Source organism: Uranotaenia lowii, chromosome 2, assembly GCF_029784155.1.
Source record: "Uranotaenia lowii strain MFRU-FL chromosome 2, ASM2978415v1, whole genome shotgun sequence".
Classification (NCBI taxonomy): Eukaryota; Metazoa; Arthropoda; class Insecta; order Diptera; family Culicidae; genus Uranotaenia; species Uranotaenia lowii.
In genome coordinates this window covers 21,166,628-21,191,921 of record NC_073692.1, presented here as the reverse complement: position 1 = coordinate 21,191,921, position 25,294 = coordinate 21,166,628, and the positions used below count along the sequence as shown (strand labels likewise).

Here is a 25,294-nt window from a genome sequence, read left to right as displayed (position 1 = left end):
TGCCTCATTGCCGGGTGGAATGCCGAAGAATGCCAAGTACCCTCCACCAGAAGCCGGTAGAAGACAGCAAGAAATGATGCGGTTCTGGAAAAGTTTTGCGAAAGTTCATGACCCAGTAAAGGTGCCGCACTAATTTCCACCGGATGTCGTCTGGTTTTCATTGAAATGTTCCAGCATCCGAGAGAAATAAGAACAGTTGAAAAGGATATTCATTGAAATTGAAGTTTTAATGGCATTTTGCGAGCATGAAAGTTTAGATAAGACTTGTCAATGATTTTCTACATCATCAATGATGTTATTTCCTCAATTCCTTCTGCTTTCTTTTCTCGTCCAAACGGACACAAGCTACACTTTTTTTGATCAAGAATTTCGCCCAGAATGCCAACGATTTACCACATCATCTTGTCATGTCACAATTTGTTAACGACCAAGTAAAAAAGCGTCATGTCATTGTGGGACGCTCCAAAATGAGTGTTGGCTTTTCTACGAAAGTGAGTTTCCTGAGTGAGATAACGTCCTCTGGTAGTCTTAAACATTTTTGTTATACTTGTAGATTAGCTGGAAAAATATAAAATGTCACATGTCTGTCGTGTAACCAAGAAAACTGTTTTCACCCCTGTCGGAAAAGAATCCAGTTCGGTAAAATATTTGCACCATTAAATACTTTTCCGGCTCGGGAAACCAGTTCTAGGCTAATGTAAAAGTAGATTTAGCAGCTCATCTTCCCCAAATGATGCTACTAATCGCACTAATTTAGAGTATCCGTCCTACTTAATCTGTTTTTCTCTTTTCCATTTTCCCCACCCTCTCTCTCTCTCTCTTTCTGTTTCATTTTCCAGCATCGCAATACGCAGGAAACGTTGGCTGTTTTAGATAGGCTAGATTTAGATACGGAAAAACCTACCGACGAAGAGGTAGCGAAAAAGTTCGGTTTCGAAGACGCTTACAATAAGGGCAAGGTGAGCTGGTGGCAGCACGTCAAGCCGCAGATCTGGTCCCTGTTCGATGAACCGTACAGCTCCAACGCCGCCAAGGTGAGTGAATTTCTAATGTTCTAATTCTTTTGGGATTGATTTACTTGATGGAAACTTTTAAGAACTAATATGTGTTTCTGTTTTTGAATTGAAAGAAACTTGATTTTATTTTTTTATCAGTTTTTGATCGTGGATTGTAGTCCTGAATTTAAGGTGAAATAAAATCACTCATTTTACCTTCAAACTCGACTTCTAAATAATACTTTAAAGAGTACATTTTCACAGCTAAAGAATGATTTTTTGTGAAGTCCTTTCATTTGAACATTGTGTAGTTAATTTCATAAATCGAAGAAATATTCTAAAAATCCTATTTTAGCCAATGTGAAATCTAAATTTTCAACTTAATTTCATAGTATTAAACTTCCATCGAAACTATTTTTAAATTTTAAATTTTTGTACAATATTAGAATTAAAAGCTTGGAATTTTAGTCAAAAATCCTTATAAAATTTATATTCTGGTATGGGAGCTTCAGTTCTAAATATTACACAACGATTTTTGGCGAGGGTGTGAGGTTGGGGAGGATGAGAGTGTGGAATCCCGATCGGCTCGTTTCAAGGTTCTCTTGAGACTGAACGCACAACTGGCTAGCTAGATGCTAGGAAGTCAGTTGTGCTAGCGATTGCTAAATATCGTTAATTTGGTTTGGCTTCTAATCTTGGTTTTTCTGAAGATTTTCTCTAAGGTACGTCATCATGTATAGAAAAATTAATTGAAAAAATCAAATTAATTATGACATAATGGCAGTTATTAATTTTTGTTTTTTTTTTCATTTTTTTCTAAATTTTTGTCATTTTTGTCAATTTGTAAAATTTTGTCAATTTTGTCATTTTTGTCAATTTTTTCAATTTTTTCAATTTTTTTCATTTTTTTTAATTTTTTTCAATTTGTCGATTTTGTCATTTTTGTCATTTTTGTCGATTTTGTCAATTTTGTCATTTTTGTCATTTTGTCATTTTTGTCATTTTTGTCATTTTTGCCATTTTTGCCATTTTTGTCATTTTTGTCATTTTTGTCATTTTTGTCATTTTTGTCATTTTTGTCATTTTTGTCATTTTTGTCATTTTTGTCATTTTTGTAATTTTTGTCATTTTTGTCATTTTTGTCATTTTTGTCATTTTTGTCATTTTTGTCATTTTTGTCATTTTTGTCATTTTTGTCATTTTTGTCATTTTTGTCATTTTTGTCATTTCTGTCATTTTGTCATTTTTTGTCATTTTTGTCATTTTTGTCATTTTTGTCATTTTTGTCATTTTTGTCATTTTTGTCATTTTTGTCATTTTTGTCATTTTTGTCATTTTTGTCATTTTTGTCATTTTTGTCATTTTTGTCATTTTTGTCATTTTTGTCATTTTTGTCATTTTTGTCATTTTGTCATTTTTGTCATTTTTGTCATTTTTGTCATTTTTGTCATTTTTGTCATTTTTGTCATTTTTGTCATTTTGTCATTTTTGTCATTTTTGTCATTTTTGTCATTTTTGTCATTTTTGTCATTTTTGTCATTTTTGTCATTTTTGTCATTTTTGTCATTTTTGTCATTTTTGTCATTTTTGTCATTTTTGTCATTTTTGTCATTTTTGTCATTTTTGTCATTTTTGTCATTTTTGTCATTTTTGTCATTTTTGTCATTTTTGTCATTTTTGTCATTTTTGTCATTTTTGTCATTTTTGTCATTTTTGTCATTTTTGTCATTTTTGTCATTTTTGTCATTTTTGTCATTTTTGTCATTTTTGTCATTTTTGTCATTTTTGTCATTTTTGTCATTTTTGTCATTTTTGTCATTTTTGTCATTTTTGTCATTTTTGTCATTTTTGTCATTTTTGTCATTTTTGTCATTTTTGTCATTTTTGTCATTTTTGTCATTTTTGTCATTTTTGTCATTTTTGTCATTTTTGTCATTTTTGTCATTTTTGTCATTTTTGTCATTTTTGTCATTTTTGTCATTTTTGTCATTTTTGTCATTTTTGTCATTTTTGTCATTTTTGTCATTTTTGTCATTTTTGTCATTTTTGTCATTTTTGTCATTTTTGTCATTTTTGTCATTTTTGTCATTTTTGTCATTTTTGTCATTTTTGTCATTTTTGTCATTTTTGTCATTTTTGTCATTTTTGTCATTTTTGTCATTTTTGTCATTTTTGTCATTTTTGTCATTTTTGTCATTTTTGTCATTTTTGTCATTTTTGTCATTTTTGTCATTTTTGTCATTTTTGTCATTTTTGTCATTTTTGTCATTTTTGTCATTTTTGTCATTTTTGTCATTTTTGTCATTTTTGTCATTTTTGTCATTTTTGTCATTTTTGTCATTTTTGTCATTTTTGTCATTTTTGTCATTTTTGTCATTTTTGTCATTTTTGTCATTTTTGTCATTTTTGTCATTTTTGTCATTTTTGTCATTTTTGTCATTTTTGTCATTTTTGTCATTTTTGTCATTTTTGTCATTTTTGTCATTTTTGTCATTTTTGTCATTTTTGTCATTTTTGTCATTTTTGTCATTTTTGTCATTTTTGTCATTTTTGTCATTTTTGTCATTTTTGTCATTTTTGTCATTTTTGTCATTTTTGTCATTTTTGTCATTTTTGTCATTTTTGTCATTTTTGTCATTTTTGTCATTTTTGTCATTTTTGTCATTTTTGTCATTTTTGTCATTTTTGTCATTTTTGTCATTTTTGTCATTTTTGTCATTTTTGTCATTTTTGTCATTTTTGTCATTTTTGTCATTTTTGTCATTTTTGTCATTTTTGTCATTTTTGTCATTTTTGTCATTTTTGTCATTTTTGTCATTTTTGTCATTTTTGTCATTTTTGTCATTTTTGTCATTTTTGTCATTTTTGTCATTTTTGTCATTTTTGTCATTTTTGTCATTTTTGTCATTTTTGTCATTTTTGTCATTTTTGTCATTTTTGTCATTTTTGTCATTTTTGTCATTTTTGTCATTTTTGTCATTTTTGTCATTTTTGTCATTTTTGTCATTTTTGTCATTTTTGTCATTTTTGTCATTTTTGTCATTTTTGTCATTTTTGTCATTTTTGTCATTTTTGTCATTTTTGTCATTTTTGTCATTTTTGTCATTTTTGTCATTTTTGTCATTTTTGTCATTTTTGTCATTTTTGTCATTTTTGTCATTTTTGTCATTTTTGTCATTTTTGTCATTTTTGTCATTTTTGTCATTTTTGTCATTTTTGTCATTTTTGTCATTTTTGTCATTTTTGTCATTTTTGTCATTTTTGTCATTTTTGTCATTTTTGTCATTTTTGTCATTTTTGTCATTTTTGTCATTTTTGTCATTTTTGTCATTTTTGTCATTTTTGTCATATTTGTCATTTTTGTCATTTTTGTCATTTTTGTCATTTTTGTCATTTTTGTCATTTTTGTCATTTTTGTCATTTTTGTCATTTTTGTCATTTTTGTCATTTTTGTCATTTTTGTCATTTTTGTCATTTTTGTCATTTTTGTCATTTTTGTCATTTTTGTCATTTTTGTCATTTTTGTCATTTTTGTCATTTTTGTCATTTTTGTCATTTTTGTCATTTTTGTCATTTTTGTCATTTTTGTCATTTTTGTCATTTTTGTCATTTTTGTCATTTTTGTCATTTTTGTCATTTTTGTCATTTTTGTCATTTTTGTCATTTTTGTCATTTTTGTCATTTTTGTCATTTTTGTCATTTTTGTCATTTTTGTCATTTTTGTCATTTTTGTCATTTTTGTCATTTTTGTCATTTTTGTCATTTTTGTCATTTTTGTCATTTTTGTCATTTTTGTCATTTTTGTCATTTTTGTCATTTTTGTCATTTTTGTCATTTTTGTCATTTTTGTCATTTTTGTCATTTTTGTCATTTTTGTCATTTTTGTCAATTTTGTCATTTTTGTTATTCTTGCTTTCGATAAATTTTTGGTGAGGATTTCGTCATAGTGCTATAGTTTTAGAATCGAAAAAATAGGTTTAAAAAATGATCTTAACACTTCGTTGCATGTTTTTTTCTTTTAGTAAAATGAAAATTTTAATTTTTTTTAGTTTTGAGTCAAATTAAGGGGCTGCCATTATCTTCGCTCTTACAGAGAGACTTTAACTTCTGAAAACTTAGGTCGAGGAACATCAGCTGCACATCGGCAAACCTCGGCCCCTACGGTCTATTAATTTTGCGCCAAATCCCAGGCTTAATACCACCTGTATAAATTCCTTCTTAGTGATGACTGCCTTAAGCAAAGGAAGGAAATAAAACACACACCCTGTGAAAGCCTTATAAGAGAAGAATTTGAACTGGGTACACCACGCACCGAGAAATTGAGAATAGTTTTTTTTTTCTGTTCGAGTTTTTGTTACGTTTAGAAGGCAGTGATCATATCTATTTAGGATTAAAATTACGATTTATTGTTAAGTAAGGACATTAGTGCGACAAATTTCATTTTTTGATTCTTTGACAAGATTTTGAGAAACTTTTTGCAACTGTGTCCTTTTATTGGCAAAGTATACGGTACGCACAGCAGCGCAGCAACGACGCAACAGAACAGCAGCGGTACTAAATCCTAAATCCCCTGCTAATTTACATATCATAAACCACTCCGGCACTGACCAAACTTAGGAAACATGGAGGGATTGAGAGTTTCCTCCGTTGTTGTTGGCTGGCTGATATTGACTGGATGCAGATCCCTGAGGCCATTGCGGAGAAATATAGTATGGTATAGTGTAATACTAACAGGTTGGACCTTGCCTTGCCGCAACAGTTTTGTCTGTTATAGTGGCACGGTCCAAATCCGGGACCATAATCGATCCTCTAAGTCCCACAACTAACAGAGGGGCACTGCGCTAGCATTCGGCCAGAGGACGAACTGGCAACTTCAAATCTCAACATTTGGGGAAACTTGAAGCAAAACCTCCGGTTGCTAAATTATGTTGTGCTGCCCAGTTTAATCCATCTCAACCGATAAGCGTGGGCGTGTCCTTAGGCCTTACCCAAGTAACACAGATTATGCCAACTAGCATTAGGAAGTTTTATAATGGTTTAATTATGGCATTTTTTGTGCAGCTCGTTTTATGGCGGTTTTATTATGGTCATGCAGAATGCTTATAATTTTTTTTCGACCATATGTTTTCAGATGGTTTTGAAAACGCTAATAAAACTTTTATTAAACATGCTGTTTTAGTTATTTTGAGAGAGTTATGAATGCTCTTTTAAAACTATAATAAAACACAAACCTTGAAGTTTGCTCCAAGCTTTCTTTTGCATGTTCTATAATAGCACTCAGTGCATGATTATTAAACCGCCATAAAACTTAGTGACAGTTCTCGATCAAGATGTCAAAACAGAACACGCTCAGATTAGATAGCACATATTTAAATTGGAACTCCCATTTTTACACATTTTTGGTAAGTGTTGGTTTTGAGTTAAAATTTAAAAAAATACATCTTTGAAAATTTGAAATCACCGAAAGTGATATGAATATCTTTACAATATGAGTATTGAGTGAAAGGGCCCAAATAGTAGGAAAAAAATTGTTGCTTGACGCCATCATTTATTCAAGATGGCGGCTTCCGCTTTTATTTTCAAAGCTGTAAATTACTGAAAATATCGTGAAACCTTCACAATATGGTTATTAGGTGAAAGTAATAAACGAGTAGAAGTCAAATTTCGTTGCCCGTCGCCATCTTAAATCCAAGATGGCGGCTACCACTCAACTTGAAAATACTGTAAATGACTGAAAATCGCATAAAACCTATATTATAGGGGTATAAGTTGAAAGAAATCAACCGGTAGAAGTTGAATTTCGCTATCTGACGCCATCTTGAAATTCAAGATGGCGGCTTCCGCTAAACTTTAAAATGTAGTGAATGACTTAAAATGACATGAAACCCAGGTGGTAGTGGGTGGAAGGGCTAAACGAGTAGAAGTCGAATATTGCTATCTTACACCATCTTGAAATCCAAGATGGCAGCTTTCTATAAACTTTAAAAATGCTCTAAATCATTGAATATCGCATGAAACCTCCAAAATATGGGTGTTTGTCAATTGGGATAGGTTATAAAAAGTTTATTTTTGCATTCTGACGCTATCTTGAAATCCAGGATGGTGGCTTCAGCTGAACTGCTGTAAATGAATGAAAATAGCATGAAACTCCCAAATATATTGTATTGGGTGCTAAGGCTAAATCATAGAAGTCAAATATCTCTTTTCGCGTTTCTCTGAAAATCTGTAAGTGACTGAAAATCCCACAAAAACCACCACAATACAGACCCTGTTCGTTTTTGGCAACATTCGATTTTGGCAACATCGAATTTGGCAACATCGAATTTGGCACATGTGCCTAAATCAGACGGTTAACAGAAACAACATAGCCTTATAGTTTTCGTTAGAATAAGGCCAATACAATTTAAACATAATAGCATGATAGGAATAATAGAATTACATAAATGGCAAAAAAAACATGGCAAAGTAAACACCCGCTTCAGGGTGGTTCTGTGCCTGTGGGCCCCAAAGTGGGGGTAGGAGGGTGTATAATAATCCTACCTTAAGCAGAACGTTGTTAAGGTCTGCACTATAGCCAGGCACTGGTGCAAAGGGCCGTATTTTTCCTGGCAACTCGTGGGATTCAGATTATACACACGATTTTTAAATTTTCATCCTGTATGGGATACCCCGCTTCATGCGTCGATATGAAGGTGCAGAGGTTCTTGTGTGTGATGGAAATATGTGTGGAATTCTTTGATAGAAATGCTTTCTATTAAGGTTGCACAGATAAATCTGCAGCACAAAAGAACCGCTACACTTAACTTATGTCGTTTAATCCTTAATGGAACTGCATCAATAACCCTATTTCCGAAATGGAACTTTTTACTTAGGGAATTTGCTCAAACCAAACTTTACTGTGTTCAGTGTAATTGGAATGCCTAATGCCCGAATAATGCCTCGTGCATGTATATTGATAAACAATTCTTTAAATGCAACACTTATACCCAATCTAACAACAAGAGATATTTGCGTCGTTCAGGTTTCGCTGCCTGATAGAAAATACGTCTACTGTTCAGCATACTTACCATATGAACAATCATCCCCTACGGATGATTTAAAAAATGTCATTTCATTCTGTGAATCACAAAATACACCTCTTGTAATAGGCTGTGATGCCAATGCTCATCATTTTGTATGGGGTAGCTCAGATATCAATCTGAGAGGCTCAAATTTAATGGAATATTTAAGCAGCACTGATTTAGAAATTCTAAATGTAGGAAATAAACCAACTTTTGTTAGGTGTGACAGAGAAGAGGTGATTGACATCACACTTTGTTCTAGAACAATTTCTCAGGAAATTTCAAATTGGCATGTGCCTAACGAAGAATCGATTTCTGACCACAGGTTTATCTATTTTGAACACTCAGGTGAGTTTTTAGAAACAATTACATTCAGAAATCCAAGAACAACTAATTGGGACCTTTATTTGGAGCATATTGCTATTAAATTTCATGGATATACACCTGAAATTACTACTCCTTCTGAGTTGGATGAAGTGGTTGCAAAAACCACCGAAATTATTTTAAATTCTTATGAAGAAGCGTGTCCCGTACGAACGTTGAAATTCAACAAAAACAGTACACCATGGTGGAACTCAAATCTCAGTAAATTACGAAAAAACTGCAGACGCTCTTGGAACCGAAGGCGCACGGAAGGTTTTGATGCCTTCAAGTTGGCTCGCAGAGCTTACCGGAAAGCAACAAGAGCTGCCGAACGCTCAAGTTGGCAGAGCTACTGCACAAACATTTCAAGCTTGCACGAAGCAAGTAGGTTAAATAAAGTCTTAGCCAAATCAAAAGATTATCAGGTTTCATACCTTAAAACCCCTAGTGGTGATTATACATCAAACGACGAAGATACATTAAGTTGTCTATTCAATACTCACTTTCCAGGATGTGTTGATCAAGATTCATCGATAGAGCCTGAGTTCTTTTCTGGAAGTCTAGATTCCTTGCATTTTGCTCGGAAAATAGTTACTACAGAATCGATCAAATGGGCAATCGATGGTTTTGCTCAATACAAATCTCCTGGAAGTGACGGTTTATTTCCAGTTTTGCTTCAAAAAGGTTTCGATCATTTCAAACACATATTAAGAAAAATAATGATAAGCAGTTTTGCTCATGGATATATTCCTAAACTTTGGCGGCAGATAGCCGTGAAATTCATCCCTAAAGGGGGACGATCATCATACGACGAAGCCAAAAGCTTTCGTCCTATTAGTCTAAGTTCATTTCTATTAAAAGCACTTGAACGTTTAATTGATCATCATATCAGGCAAGAATGCCTTGTCCAACATCCGCTTAATGCGACACAACATGCATACCAAACAGGAAAATCAACATTAACTCTTCTGCACAACGTAGTACATAATATTGAAAATAGTTTTTCACAGAAAGAATCATGTCTAGGAGCATTTCTAGACATAGAAGGAGCATTTGATAATGTCTCGTTTACATCAATAATGGATGCGGCACTACTTCATGGAGTGCCTAGTGTTATAACTAACTGGATTAGCGCAATGCTAAGTAACAGGAATCTTCATTCGTCTTTAAGACAGGCTTCAATAACAAAAGTTAGCACACGTGGTTGCCCACAGGGAGGTGTACTATCACCTCTTTTGTGGAACCTAGTTGCAGACGGTTTGTTGAGAAAACTCAATGACCGTGGAATACCAACCTATGGATTCGCAGATGATTATCTTCTGCTGGTAAGAGGTTTGTGCATAAGCACATTATTTGATATAATGCAACAAGCTCTGCGCTCTGTTGAACGATGGTGTTCTCATGTAGAACTTTCAGTTAATCCTCTAAAAACTAACATTGTTTTATTTACTAAAAAACGTATCACCCGCGGGGTGCGCCCTCTGCTGTTTTATGGTTCCGAAATCACCGTGTCTAATCATGTTAAATATTTGGGTGTCATTCTTGACTCCAAATTAAACTGGTCTGATCACATCGAATTCAGAATCAAAAAAGCATGCATGGCCTTCGGACAATGCCGACGTGCAATCGGAAAAAACTGGGGACTCAAACCTAAACATATTCACTGGATTTATTCCACAATAGTAAGACCAATTCTGGCCTATGGGTGTCTAGTGTGGTGGCAGAAAGGAGAAGTTGCAACAGTTCGGACTAAACTAAATCACCTTCAAAGAATGTGTCTTTTGGGGATGTCCGGATCGTTCACTACAACTCCTACTGCAGCACTAGAGGCTCTGTTTTCTATCAAACCTCTACACTTGTTCCTAAAACAGGAAGCCTTCTCATGTGCTTTTCGTCTACAGGCAGTTGGTCTCTGGCTGTCAGGAAATATCGAAAGATCATCGAGTCATACAAATGTGTGGCCTGAATTAGTTAGATTAAACAAGTTTAATCTAGCGCCAAACGATTTAACACTCTCGAGTAGTTTTCCCTACATGGGGTTTAAAGTCAAATTTCCTTCTCCTCAAGAATGGTTATCAGGTTTCGTAGAGGACCAAATGTCCTCTCATATTGTATTCTATACTGACGGTTCATTATCAAACGGCCGTGCAGGTGCAGGAATTTACTGTCACGAGTTGAACATAGAATATGCTCAACCTCTAGGAAAATATTGTACAGTCTTTCAGGCTGAGCTATATGCTATTATGTATGGAGTGCAAATTGCACTTCAAAAGAAGATTATGTTCAGAACAATTTATTTCTGTTCGGATAGCCAAGCAGCTATCAAATCACTCAGTGCTTCCAGTTCTAGATCAAAACTGGTAATCGCATGCCGGAAAGCAATCGAAGAACTTGCTGAAGGCAATGGATTAAACCTTCTATGGGTACCCGGACATAAGGGAATTTTTGGAAACGAATGCGCCGACGAACTCGCTAGAGCTGGGTCGGAAAAGGAATTTTACGGACCAGAGCCGGCTGTCCCAATATCACCATGTTGGTTCAGAAACCAAATTCAAACTTGGTCCTCTAACCAGCATGAACGATACTGGGAAGAGTTGGACACTTGTCGTCAAACTAAATTATTTTTAGAAAAACCATCTCCAATCATATCGAGTTACTTATTAACTTTAAATAAATTTCATTGCAGCATCTTGATCAGAGCACTCTCCGGTCATTGTAAACTCAACTATCACATGCACAACATTCAGCGTGCTGAATCTCCAGTATGTGGTAGTTGTGAATCAGATGTGGAAGATCCCTTCCATCTTATATGTAACTGTCCCTCATTTGCCAGACTACGTTTTCGTACTCTGGGATCTTACGCTTTAAGCGAATCTGAGTTTAAGAAATTAAACTTAAAAAACATTCTATCATTCCTTACCGAATGTAGAAAAGAGCTTTAATGCTAATAATCCCTAGTGGAAAGGCTTTATGCCATCTTAAATAGATTGAATTTATTTCTTCCTTTTATAGGTTTTTCAGGTTTCTCAGGTAAATGATGAAATCTTGGATAAAAAAAGGCTAGGCACAATTTTCCCGTGTGTTTGGATAACGTGCCGCTATTAAGCCTACCCCCATTCTGATACCTGATATAGTTTTCGTTAGAATAAGGCCAATACAATTTAAACATAATAGCATGATAGGAATAATAGAATTACATAAATGGCAAAAAAAACAAAAACTATAAACAAAACAAGAAAAGTGCTAAATGCATTAGAAACATAATGAAAAAATAATAAAAGTGATTTAAAATGATCTAAATTGTCTTAAAATAGTAGTTTTAATGTAGTATTACGTGAAAAAAAGTTGTGTTCAAGCGATTTTATTGATTAACAGTATTTTAAATTCAGTGGAAGCTGCCATCTTGGATTTCAAGATGGCGTCGGAAAGAAAAAAATCGACTTCTAGTTTAGCCCTTTCACCCAATACCCGTATAGTGGTGGTTTAATGCGACCTTTTGTCAGCATTAAGCATTAAAAGTTGAGCGGATGCCGCCATCTTGGATTTCAAGATGGCGTCTGATAGCGAAATTCAACTTCTACTCGTTTAGCCCTTTCACCCGATACCCATTTTGTTGGAGTTTCATGCGATTTCAAGTCATTTACACCATTTTAAAGTTCAGCGGAAGCCGCCATCTTGGATTTTAAGATGGCGTCAGACAACGAAATTTGACTTCAACTCATGATTTATTCCACGGGTCATTCAAAACCAATCCCTTTTCATTCAAAAAGTCTGTCCTCATTTACTGTACTAATGATTAACAACTCAGAAATGAGGAACTCAACCTTAGCGTGTAATTGGTTGGCTTGCGAGAGAAACGTCAAATCGTAGCTTTTTTTGGGGTCATCATTAAACCATAATAAAACAATGAATTGACTCACGCCATGTTGGTTGCAAAATCGAAGGGCACAAAATGACGCCATGTTGATGGATTCACAATGCAAGCATTGGAAAATATTTTTTCAGGCCTTTTTCCATCAATTCCATCATGATTGACCATCAGATTTGACGAGGCGCATTTATTTTAAGATACTTTTTCATATACATTTTACCTAAAATCTTGACTGGCAGTAGAAAAGACGCTCAATATATGGTTAAAACGTAGGTTTTTTTTGGTTTTATTTTTACCAGATCATATCTGAATAATGCAATCATCATTCATCAACCATTATGGTTGCTGGAAAAAATAAAAAAATAAACTCCGAGAACTGACAGAACCGAAAAAAACAAAAATTTCTAACATGTTTAATAATAGCTTTTTAAAAGCTTTGGTGACCAACATTGATGACCAACAATTATATGTCTTGATGACGTTTCTAGGGTAGGGCCAAATAGCCTGATTTTGGCTTTATTAGAGTCCAGGTGATGTTATAGAATGCGCTATAGCTTTTTATGAAGATTAATGCGATAGTCCAAACGATATTTTGCTGACCGTAATAAAGCTAAAATTGTTACTTGGGTAGGGTGGGCCGAAGAAAGGAGGTCGGAAAACAGCTCTTTATCTTTTACAAACGGACCGATAAATCAGCACCCGTTCGAAAATAGGCACTCTTGCATAAAGTATCCACCCATTTCGGAGGGTTCGCATTTCCCATTTGGAGATGGATTGCTCAACAGTTTTTGAACCCGAAAAACGTTTGTGGATTTGCACAAGCAACAGTCCAGTAGAAGGAAGGAAGCTTTGATTGGCAGATTTGTTTTTCCCTTGGACCTTCTTGGTGAGGTGGGTGGAGAAAAATTGGATGGACTTGAGGGTGGAAGAAGGTGGAAACGCGTGCGAATTCATTTACACTGTTTTGTCGTATTCGCTCGATTTTCTTCTCAACAGAAACACCCCCTAACCAAATCCGTCTCAAGCAACGAACAGCATAGAAAGATTGTGCAGCATTGTTTCTGACGATGAAAAACAGACAAAGGAAAAAGTTACATAAAATGGATCCTAAATGAGGCAGCAATCCTTTTGCCCAGCAGGGAACTAATTCAACCTTCCGCTCTGGTTTTTTTTGAATGGGGACTGGGAAACAATGTTGCAATAATGGAATGTGTTGTAAAAAATGAAGAAGGGGAAAGCCATAAATCGTTGTCGGAGTCGAGGCAATATTAATGAGCCCTTCGGCGATGGGCTAGGTCGGGATTTCGCTTTCAATGTTGTGATCCGAAATTGGTCTGGTGCTTTGTTGTTGAAAACTATCAAATCGTGACACGATGTTTGACTCAAAAAGGGCTTTGATATTTGAATATTTTTTAGCAATATTAAAGTATTAAAGTAATTATCGGTTGAAATTGTTACTCTCCGGTTCGTTACCGATTTGTATAGACAACTTCATGTTTTTCGTGGTCTATGGATGCTTCTGCATTTTTGATGATGTATCACCAGGGTGTCTAAAAGAAAAATTTTAATTAATTCTGCTATCCAGCATACGTGAGTCTATGTCTCCAATCTTCTGTGTTGCTACTCAAGATATTTATAATATTCCCTAAACTGGGGCATCATGCAACACTTTTCAACTATCCGAACTATCCCAACAGCCCCATCATTGATATGAAGTACGTTTTATGCAGCTCAAAATTTAGGTTCTTATTGAAACTTTCAAGTTCCAAAACAAGTCCCGATGACCTTCTATTCAGCTTCCAGCGGCCTTTTAATTAGCTTCAAAAAAAAAATCGTAAAATGATCAAAACATCTCTCTCTATCTCAACTGTATCACAAATATATCAAAAGCTTTAACTATTCATACTTTTTTTTAAATTTTTCATAAAATCAAAGGTTTTTGCAACTTACCCCTTTTTCTTAGTAGGGTGAAAATCGCATGTTTTGTATATTAAAAAATAACTGGTGGAACCAATTATTTTTCTGACTACGTTAATTTGATGTCCCATTAACCTTAAAACTTTTGATGTACAAACGGTAGGATTATCTGTGGACATTAGGTTTTTAGAAGCCATTGAAGTTTAAAAGTGTTGCATGATGCCCCAGATGACGGTATACAACATATTTTATTGAGATTTTTTTTTTAATTTTTCCTTTCGATTCTGTTCTCGTTTAGAAGCTCTCTGTAACTTGATGGTTTCTTTCTCTGTCGCAAAGGGTGCGTTCTTTACAACCTGCGATTACGCGGGATGAAGAAGAAGTTTATGCTTACAAGTCGTTTTATAGTTTTTAATTTTCTGTTTTTTAATGTTTGTTTATGTTTAAAATTAAGAAAATTGATTCTATTGCCTTTTTAAAACTAAGTCTTCTACGAAAAACTTGAAGTGTTTCGAAAAAACTAACGTTTGTTTGCAAAAAAATAAATAAATACAAACTGTGTTTTGCCGTAACAAACGCAAGCCCATCTGAGCTAAAATGGTTGACTGTTGCAATTCTTGTGCTAACCCCGTTCCCCGAGATGGAGCCATCACCTGTAAAGGATTTTGTAAGTCATCGTTCCAGCTTAAATGCGTGAAAGTTTCCCCCGAATTGCATGATGCTATCAAGCAAAACACACATATTCGCTGGATGTGTCTTGCTTGTAACAAAATAATGCAAAACGCAACTTTCACAGCAGCGTTAGCATCAACCAATGCTGCGCTGCTTCAAATGGAAGCACAACACAATCGGGTCCTGGAAGAGCTGAGAAACGAAATAAAAATAAATAGTGAGAAAATAAATGCGATTCTACAAATTAATAATCCCCGTACACCAAAGCGCCCGGGAAGCTTCACAATGCCGCCTCCCAGCGCTAAACGTAACCGAACGAATCTTAACTCAAACCCTTTTCAACTAACTCCAAGAGCACAAACAGAGGGTAGTAAAGTTGACTCGGTTGGTTTGATTAAGATTGTTAAAGATAATCCGAAATTCTGGCTGCATCTTTCCAAGTTCGATCCTCAAACAACGGTAGACGAAATCGTCAGGTTGGTCAAAACGAATTTGGGTGTGGATTCCGAAATAGAAGCTGTGAAATTGGTACCGAAGGGAATGCGTTTGGATGAGTTGTCATACGTTTCATTTAAGGTGGGAATTGATATTGAAAACAGAGAAAAGGCCCTTTCCGCCTCGACTTGGCAGAAAGGAATTTATTTTCGTGAATTTGAATTCAAATTCACTCGAAACGCCGATATATTTCGGTTCGGTCCACAGAGTGCCTCCTCCTTCCCCTCTGCTGCCGCTTCCAACGCACAACCAACAGTCAGCGGCGATCAGCCAATTGTCGATTCGTCTTTGGCTCGGCGCACGGACGGAACAATGCAGCTATCGTTCTCCCAGCAATAGTATTTCAACTGCAACTTCACACGATGGCTTTGCGGACCGCATCAATCCGCCTGTAATAAGAAAAATCAATTGCTCGGTGGTCAAACAGAATAGCTTGAGCTTGAGTGTATATTACCAAAATATGAACAGCATCCGCAGTAGAAGGAGACTCGAGGCCGTTTTTCTGTCCGCGATCGAGCTCGACTTTGATGTGTTCGCATTCTGTGAAACGAATTTAGATTCAACAATCAATGATCAGATGATTTTTCCTGAATCGTTTTCAACCGCTGTGACCGTACTTCTGTGAACTCAGATAAAACTTCGGGTGGAGGAGTATTAATTGCTGTGAACAATCGTTTTGCCAGCACTTTGGTGAATGAGTCGACCTGCAACGAAGAAGTTACCGTTAAACTGTTACGGAACAGAAATTATTATTTGCTGCAGTTACTTACCGCCTGGATCCAGTTGTGAGCGATATCGATCTCATACGGCAAGTATTGAAGCGTTAATTAATAACGCGCCGGCTGAAAGTAAGGTGATTGTTATTGGTGATTTCAACTTGAAAAATACGTCTTGGTTTCGAGATAAAGACACTGATCTTCATCTGTTACCGTATAACGTTCGCTTACCAGAGGAAGCCGTTCTTGTTGACGACATGGCTGCATCGGACCTGTTTCAAATTTGTGGAATACCAAATCAAAACAATCGCTTTCTTGATTTGTTATTTACAAACGACGTGGAAAGCTGCCAAATAGAAGAATGTGTACCGCTGTTACAGAACGAGTCGCATCATACTGCCATGGTTGTAAGTGTCAATGTAGACAAACTGCATTACTCGGATCCAGAGTCGGCTGAAGAAAACAAGGTAATGATTGATTTCAAGAATTTCGATGATGCAGCTGTTTCTCAATCACTACTGGAGGTTGAATGGGAGAACGTTTTTATTTCGAATGAAGATTTTAATGTTGATCACGCTGGACCTCGCGTTCAAATGATGTTTGAATTTTTAAGCGGTTTTGGAGTTTTCGATAATGTTGCAGAAAATTTTCGTTCAGTTGAAAGCGTAATTGATTTCAATGTCTTGTCTTTCTACAATGTTATTTACGGCATACTGCTAGAGCATTGTAGAACAGTCAAAAAAAGGCCGAATCAAACTAAATACCCAGAATGGTTCAACGCCGAAACAATTCGTCTTCTCAGAGATAAAAGAAGAAAACACAATAAGTAGGGGAGAATGAGGATACTTGATCCCTGGGGATACTTGATTCCTTAGCTATATCTCGAAACTGGAATGTCTTACAAAGATCAAATGTTCTAGAAAAATGTGCCAAAATGAGAAAAATAACAATGCTTGTTGTTTAAAATCTTTTAACAAAATAATTGTTTCAGTAATTGAACATTGTTTGAAAAATTTCAATCAATCAATCAATCAATCGTTCAAGCGTAAAATGAACTTCATAATGCCATATTTTCAAAGCAATGGAAAACTTCCAACTTTTTTTCAGAAAAAGTTTTCTAAAATGTTGATTGTGGGTACAATTGATCCCCTAGAGTTGGGTACAATTGATCCCCCTTCCAAACGGCATATTCTTCTTCTGAATTGATCGTTATGATTGCTGATTACGAAATTACTAATATTTATCCAAAAACTAATATTTATCAAACAATTGTCTGAAGTAAAGAGCAAAAATAATTAATTTTCTCTTAATTATAAAAAATAGCGCCTTGAAGTATGCTATGATATTAGCGTTGAGACAAAGTTATAGAATTTTCTTCTTATGTCTGCTATAAATTGTGAAATAAGAACAAACATGACCAAAATAGTCAATTAACATTCTATCTTGGGGTTTTGTTTGATTTTTATACAAGGATTAGGGGTTCCTGAATAAAAGATCAAGTCTCCTTCAATAGGGGATCAAGTCTCCCCTAACTTCAGAAAAATCGCAATTTTTTTACTCCCACGAAAATGCTTCTAGTTCATCGACGGGTTTAATTATCGTTCTAATTTTTGGAGCATAGAAACTTGAAGTTACAAGCTCTCAGAAAATGTAAAAGACGGCGAGTTGCTAAATTTTTCCAAAAAGATGTGGTGGAAACAAGAAAAGGGGATCAAGTATCCCCACTCTCGCCTATCGTAAAAGCAAAGCTCAGTCGGATAAAACTGCTTACCGAGCTGCGTCTCATGCCTTGAACACTTTGCATAGAGCCCAGCGTATAACATATTTGCATGAACTTCAAAAAGGTATTCAAGCTGAACCGAAGCGTTTTTGGAAGTACGTCAATTCCAAGCGCAAAGCAAATTTAGTTCCAAAAAACATTTGTTTCAACGACAAAAGTGCTAGCACTTTCGTTGAGGCTTCTGAATTATTTGCCGAATATTTTCGCAGCATTTACAACGCAAACGATTTGGTTGCAGAATTAGAATTGCAAGTCACGGCAGAGGTGATGCCAGAATTGAGCGTATCGACAACGGATGTTCGGCAGAAAATTTCTCAGCTCGATGAATCCAAAGGAAGTGGACCTGATGGTATTCCAAATTCATTTCTTAAAAAGTGCGTGGGCGCTATTGAAAAGCCTCTACAATTGCTCTTCTCAGCCTCCATTCGTGATGGTTTGTTTAGCAAACTATGGAAGATCTCACACATTTTGCCGATTCACAAGAATGGTTCAAAATTGCCCGCTGAAAACTATCGAGGGGTAGCAATTCTTTCTGCTATACCAAAAATGTTCGAGAGCATAATTTACGACCAGATGTACCCATGGCTAGAAAGAAAAATGGCAGATGTTCAGCATGGATTTTTCAAAAAGCGATCTACTGTGACGAATTTAGCAGAATTTGTTTCCCGAACTTCTCAATGGATGACGCAGGGTTCGCAAGTTGATGTCATATATACAGACATGTCTAAAGCTTTTGACGTTATCAATATTAAAGCTCTTCTGTCAGTGCTGCGCAAAAATGGAATCACCGGTGTTAGTCTACAATGGATACGTTCGTACCTGATGGAAAGAGTTCAGTTTGTAAAACTTGGGAACGCGAGATCCAGCGTATTCCTGGTCAACAGCGGCGTACGCCCAAAAAATATCTTTAGACCACAGCGTTGGTATAAGACAGTGGTCGGCAAGCTGTGGCTCATTGGGTGAGAAGTTACCTCCTTAACGTAAAATTCAAATCTTGTATATTTCAGTCGAATTTATACCATCTGTGCTAAACCAAAAAATGAAGCCTTACCATTTGGAAAACCTGATACAAATTGCTTTTTTTCAGAAAATTTTGGGTATGAACACCAAATCAAAATGAACATCACTAACTTTGATGAGAAGCATTTTTTTTGTATTGAATTAAAAAAACAAGGATAACTATCAAATTTAAGTTTGAAAACAAACATTATGATAAGAAAAAAAATTATTTACTCAGATATGCAAAATAGTTCTTAAAATTGAAAAATGACGCTTATGGAACTTTTCTGAGATTCTCTTCAGTGTCTTCGGAGATTCGTTTGAGACCCTTTTAGATCTTATTAAAATTATTTTAAGATTGATTCGATTCTCTGTAGAATGTTCTTAGAACAACCTTAAATACTCTTTTTTCAAAGCCATAAAACGATGTTTTAGGACACTTTAGACCTTTTAAACTCTTTTTCAAACTCATTAAGGGTTTTTTTAGGACTCGTGGTGTGATACTGTTTTTAAGTGGATCTAAAACTTGCTAAGACTCTCTGAGGGCATTTTGAGGCTTTTTGGAGCCCTTTTTGAAACTCTTTTGAGTTTCTATTGATTTTATTTGACACTTTTGACCTTGTTATTTTCAGACTGTTTTGGGAATCTTAAGATTGTTACAAATTTTTTCTGACTGTTCTGAGGCTGTTTCAAAACTCTTCTGAGACTCTTTTAAAGTTCTTTCAGGACTCTTGAGACACTTTAGCTATTTTTGGGACACTTTCACTACAGTTCTGAATTTCTTTTCGGGATTTTTGGGATTCTTTAACGAATTTTTGATACTCTTTTTGGACTTTCCCAGAGAAGATTGAAACTAATTTGAGACCATTCTTGCAAATTTCTTCGACTTTCTATTAAATCTTTTGTTGTTTTCAAACTCTTTAGAAACATAAATTAAGACTTTTCGAGACTCTCTAATCACACTTTGGTGTACATTAAGGGGCTTTATCAATACTTTTCTGAAAACTCAAAGGCTTGTTTCAAGCTATCTCAATGTGGAAAGCTTCAGAATCAAAAAAATAAACGTTAAAAATTTAAGTCTACTGACAAAACAAGATATATTCAAATATTTTTTCAGTTTTTTTGTATCAGTTTACCAAATTGTACGAAGGAAAGCTTTCATTCATGTAAGTTTTCTCAAACACAACACATAACGATATCTATTATATAAAATTCTCTTGTAACGGTGTTTGTAGTACTACTCCTCCGAAATGACCCAAAAGATTCAAATGAAATTATTTTTAGAATATTCTGTAGGCATGCGAATCGGTTTATATCGAATAAAAATAGTAAAAAGTCGCATCAATCATCTACAATAATTAAATTTGTAGTAATTTGAATGAAATAAAAGTCATGACATCCATTTTTGAGAAATTTTCTTTCCTTTGGGCGCCGGACGGTTTGTTTTTCATCTCCATGGTCGAGGCGTCGCCAGCAAACGTGGAAGAGGCATAGCATACTGATAAGTGAAAACATTTGGGCGCGTATTTCTCAACCAGGCATACTGTTAATGCACGTGGTGGCAATATGAAGCCTAGATGTGTTTTTTTTCATCTTGATTTCTAGCTCATTTGTACAGCACATGAATGAATGACGCCTAGATGTGACCCAGATTTAAATTTTGCCGATCGAATCAAAACCATATAATGATTTTAAAAATTAAAAAACAATGATTTCGTGTTAGTAATAGCAGCTATTGGTGTTCAAAAATATTAATTTTAGTAAAGATGCATATGGAATAATGGTATGACTCTTTGCGGACGATTGAAAAATGGAAAGTGGGAAGATTTACATACAATTGTGTAATCCAATACGCTTAAAAGGTTAGTTTTGATTCATATAAAAAAAGAAAAAAATAATAAGATTTTTTTGATAGTAATAGATCGAAAGCATTTTTTGAACATGCACAAATGTACTAAACTGATGATATATCAAGCGCCATTAAAATTTTTAAAACAACATAAAAATCTATGAAAATTAAAAAATTCATGAAGAGCCTCTCCTTTAAAATAGATTATATCGGTATCGAATTTTGAATACAACGAATGCGCCAACTGTAAACAAATCCAGATAATCACATAAATGCGTTAAACTCTTTATTTTACATCCGAAAATATAATCTCCTTTTAATTTTTCTTATTTTAGTGAAGTTAAATTTAATTTTTTAAATAAGGCGAATAGTTTTTTTTATGAGTGTGTAATTCACTTCACAGTTCATTCGCCCATTTCCCCTCAAAAGTTCGTCGCGAACAAAAGGGCCAATAGTTATTTCGAGATGGAAAAAGGGCATTGAAGTTTTTAAAATTTGTTTTCCCAGGACGAGGAGAAGCACAAATCAGCATTAATAAGATCGTTGAATGTGCTAATGTGTTAATGTGATCATTTGGACCCGCTTTCAAGCCGAAATTTGCTGATATATTGCTTCTTTAATGAGTGATCCAAAAGGCGAATAGTCATTCTGCAATTCAAAACGGCGCTCGAATTTGGCGAATGAACAAAATGACAACGGCAGTCTGTGGTAAAAGGGCCCACAGTTATATTTATTAATTATTTGAAGTGATTAGTACGGAAAAGCTATATTTATCGATCGGGTGATGAAATTAAATCAATTTGAAAGCATTTTAGCGACTTATTTGGGAAAATGATTGTACGCAGCTAAATGGGAAATTGATTTTATTTTCTGAAACTTCGAATGCGTTTTTCTCAAAACAAAGGTCTTGGCGCATTCACCGTATTCAAAAATCGATACCGATATAGAATTGATGTATTCAATGGCCGAACGAGATAACTTTTTGATTTTTTGCAAGCATAAGTGAAAGTTTTAAATAAATAAACCATTTTTTCATAACAAAAAGTGAGGATATGCATTTTCTGGAATAATTTTCAGTTGAGAAGGTAAACTAGAGCAAGTGCAACCGATCATCATTTACAAAAAATGTATAAGCTATTTCCTCATTTTTGAATTGTTGGCCTCAAATAAACAATCTGACTAAATAAACTAAAGGTAAATCAAGGTCTTTTGGCTAAACAGCATTGTAAAGTACGAAACATTAATTTATTTCGGAGAGAAACTGCAGATTTATCAATGAAAGTAGATAAACAGACAAACAAAAATAAGTAGACATAGAATTCTTTTTAAAGTCTTTTCACTGACGCATCTGAAAATGAGCTATGGGTTTTCACTTTCCCTAATAAATGAGACAAATGTATATTTAGATATTTCTTTTTGCCAACATAACTGAGATTGTTATGAAAATATTCATTTTTTTTTTAAGAATATGAAATTTGAACTGTGATGATATCCAATTGCACTATCACCGGTGTTTTTTTTTATATAAAATTAAGATTTATAATTAAAAAGGCACTTAACTTTTATTAGATTTTGAGTGATGTTGACATGAAAAATCTCCTGAAATTTAAATGAACTCATGAAACCATCGTAGCTTGAACGGATTATTTCTTTTCGATCCATTTAATTTTTGAAAATCTGCTTTTCAGTTAAATGTTATTGAATCTGGAAAATATCACATAATCTTAAATGAAATCGCAGATCACCACCAACAATGTTCAGGAAATTTTGAAATCCGAACATCATTTACTTTAATCAATATAAAATAATGATTTGCAGTATACAACATCGCCAGATTTCATGCAATGACAAGTGCTGTTTGGAACACTTCAAGTTGAAATGTGTCATGGTTATAAGTATGGAATGTGGTGGAATTTTTTTGAACATAATTTTAGTGAAAATATGGATATTAATTCAAACTGCTTCTAAGGGTGAACAGGGTGGTGAACAAGAAACTGTTTGAAAACGGTTAATAAAAATCTCCTCTAATGTTTTTAATTTCTTCAGCTCTAAAAAATATACAATCCAAAACTAACTGGGAGCTGAAAGCGCTGCTTTCGGCAAAATATTAGCCAAATACTCCAAAAATTGTCCCGATGGTCGAAATTCTATTTCCATAAAAAAATGAAAAACTTTTTATTTCTATTAAAACCTTAATGTGAACTTGAAAAAGCAGAATAAATCAACTAATTGTTATACAATAAATGAATCATACATATTATAAACATGCAGTTATTCATGGAACAAGTTACAAAAAGTGGAATTTCTAAGCACGAGGCATGCCAAGTTGGACGATTACGTCGAGTGCTGAAAAAAATTGAATTTGCAACGAGAACCTGATACCTGATCATTTGGCAAAGTATATAAAAAGTATTCATGTAAGATACATGTAAAATTTATTGAAGGTTATTTTTTGATGATTTAAATAAAGAACCGTAGAATTGAGTTAAAATTATAAGGTTTTATTTCGATAGAATTAAGCGGGACATTTCGAGTAAACGGAAAGGAAGGAAATGTAAAAAAAACTAGCACATGTTCATAAAAGCGAAAGGATTAACAATTCAATATCTTATTCTTTTTTTTTTAAATTAATCAGCGAGGAAAAAAATGGAAAATGAACGCCAAGTTTAACACGGTAAGACGAAGTTTACCGGGTCTGCTAGTTGTGATATATATTTTATTGCATAAACTAATCCACAACAGAGTGTACTGTACTAAAGTACTGTACTGAAAATTCCAAAAAATTCAACTTTGGGTGGAAAATCTTGCTTGACTCTTGCAATACTATTCATGTGAACAGAACATGAACCTTACTTCTACTCCAGAAAAGTTATTCAATGTTTTACAATTTTTTTTCAATTTTTTTTCAATTTTTTCGATTTTGTCTGCTTATTTGAAAGCTGTGTAAACTTAGGATGGAAATTAAAAATCTTAAAAAAAACTGCTTTTCCATTGCTAGAGAATTAATTGATTTATATAACCTTTGTAAAAACAAATTATTTCAAATTTTACACTAAAGCTTGGTGACCCAAAAGGCATCAAAAAAACATATGGGAGCAAAAAGTCATTTTTTGCAGCAGTCTAATGGACCATGGTGCTGCATAAATTAAGGAGCTACATTTTTTAAAATAAGTTATAAAATTTCTCTAGGCCCTCGCACTATTCTCCTTTAATTTTTTACTTCAAACTTTACTATTCGATGGGGTTTCTCGACTTTTATCCTAGACTGGCTACTCTTGGAAAACGTCTCTACTTTTGAAATATCAAAAATTTACCACAAAAAAAACAAAAACTACACCAAAACTATGCATTTTTTAAGGAAAAAAGTTTAACTCTCACATGAATCAACCTGCTGCTTCTAAAAGCTTTGATTTCATCAGGAAGGTTGTTTGTTTGCGAGCATTCGAAAAAATAGATATTTCAAGATTTTGAAATAATACTTTTACTAACATTTGAAATTTTTATAAACAAACCAAGTTTTTCCCAATTGGAAACTCAAAATGTAGGGTTTGAAACGTAGAAAAAAGTTTTAAGATATTTTTACTTAGTTATCGATGATGATAAGGATAGATTTCATGTTGATCAAAGCTACCCCGGTGATCAATGTTACCCCGTTTTACAATACCAAATATTTTGATATCAGGGTCGAAATCTCACAAATTAAAAAAAACATTTCTGAGTCCTTTGTATTGAAGATTCTAATTTTTTAGCAACCGTGTGGATGACTGCAGTAATTTATGATTTATGATTTAAATATTTAAAAAAAATGTTTCCACAGGCTCAAAAATTTCATCAAATTTTCATTTTAAATTGAATGAGAGAAAAAAAAATAGAAATAAAAAAAAACAATTTAAGAGCATGCTGATTCTTGATTTTGAAGCTTCTGTTTGAAAAACAGACCAAAATTTAACATAATTGAAAAAAAAAATGATTTTTAAATTTCTCTTTTGAATCAACCCTGAGATTTAAAAAAACTAGATCTTCTTAGAGAGACATTGCATTGCAACTAACAAATGAGTCTCTTCTGAATATCGGAATTTTGAAAAATTTTAACTAACGGCTCTTCTGACTCAAAAGTTTGCCAACCACTGGTATAGGATGAAAGAAGCAGTTTTAGTTTTGTGGGTGATATCACTTATCCAACCAGTCTTTCTGGGTAAAGTTTTTTACGGAATCGAAAAGTTAAACAAATTGTGCATCGCTCGATTTTTGGAACTTTCAATGGGAATCAAAAACTTTCAAAAAATATCTTACGATGTAAGAATTGATGTTATCCTAATTTTGTAATCATTGAATGATACTTTATAACATAATATTAAAATAAAAATTCATAAGTGTTGTGGTATACAAATGTGGCATCTAACCCATGTTGCATGATGCGCTGTGCGACGGTAGTAGAGAAACATGAGATATCGGGGAGAAATAGAACATAGGCCGTAAATATAATGAATTTTTCGAAAAAATATACAAATGCTCTCCGTTTGGTGATAATTTTTTGTAACTGTCCTCAAGAATATTTGTACAGCTTTTTTTCAAT

At 34.0% G+C, this 25,294-nt stretch overlaps 2 protein-coding genes across 14 annotated transcripts in view; both read left to right on the top strand.

Annotated features, from left to right (window-relative positions):
- The window catches only part of LOC129746877 (potassium voltage-gated channel protein Shaw), a 470,858-nt gene that overhangs the window by 176,338 nt on the left and 269,226 nt on the right, over positions 1-25,294 (top strand). The window lies entirely within an intron of this gene.
- The window catches only part of LOC129746878 (potassium voltage-gated channel protein Shaw-like), a 423,808-nt gene that overhangs the window by 345,301 nt on the left and 53,213 nt on the right, over positions 1-25,294 (top strand). For both annotated transcript variants that reach the window (XR_008737394.1, XM_055740795.1), the window contains exon 4: positions 840-1,034. Coding sequence is in view for 1 of the 2 variants with exons in the window: in XM_055740795.1 (XP_055596770.1) it covers positions 840-1,034 (195 nt within the window). In the remaining variant the exon portion in view is untranslated. The remainder of the gene's footprint in view (positions 1-839; positions 1,035-25,294) is intronic.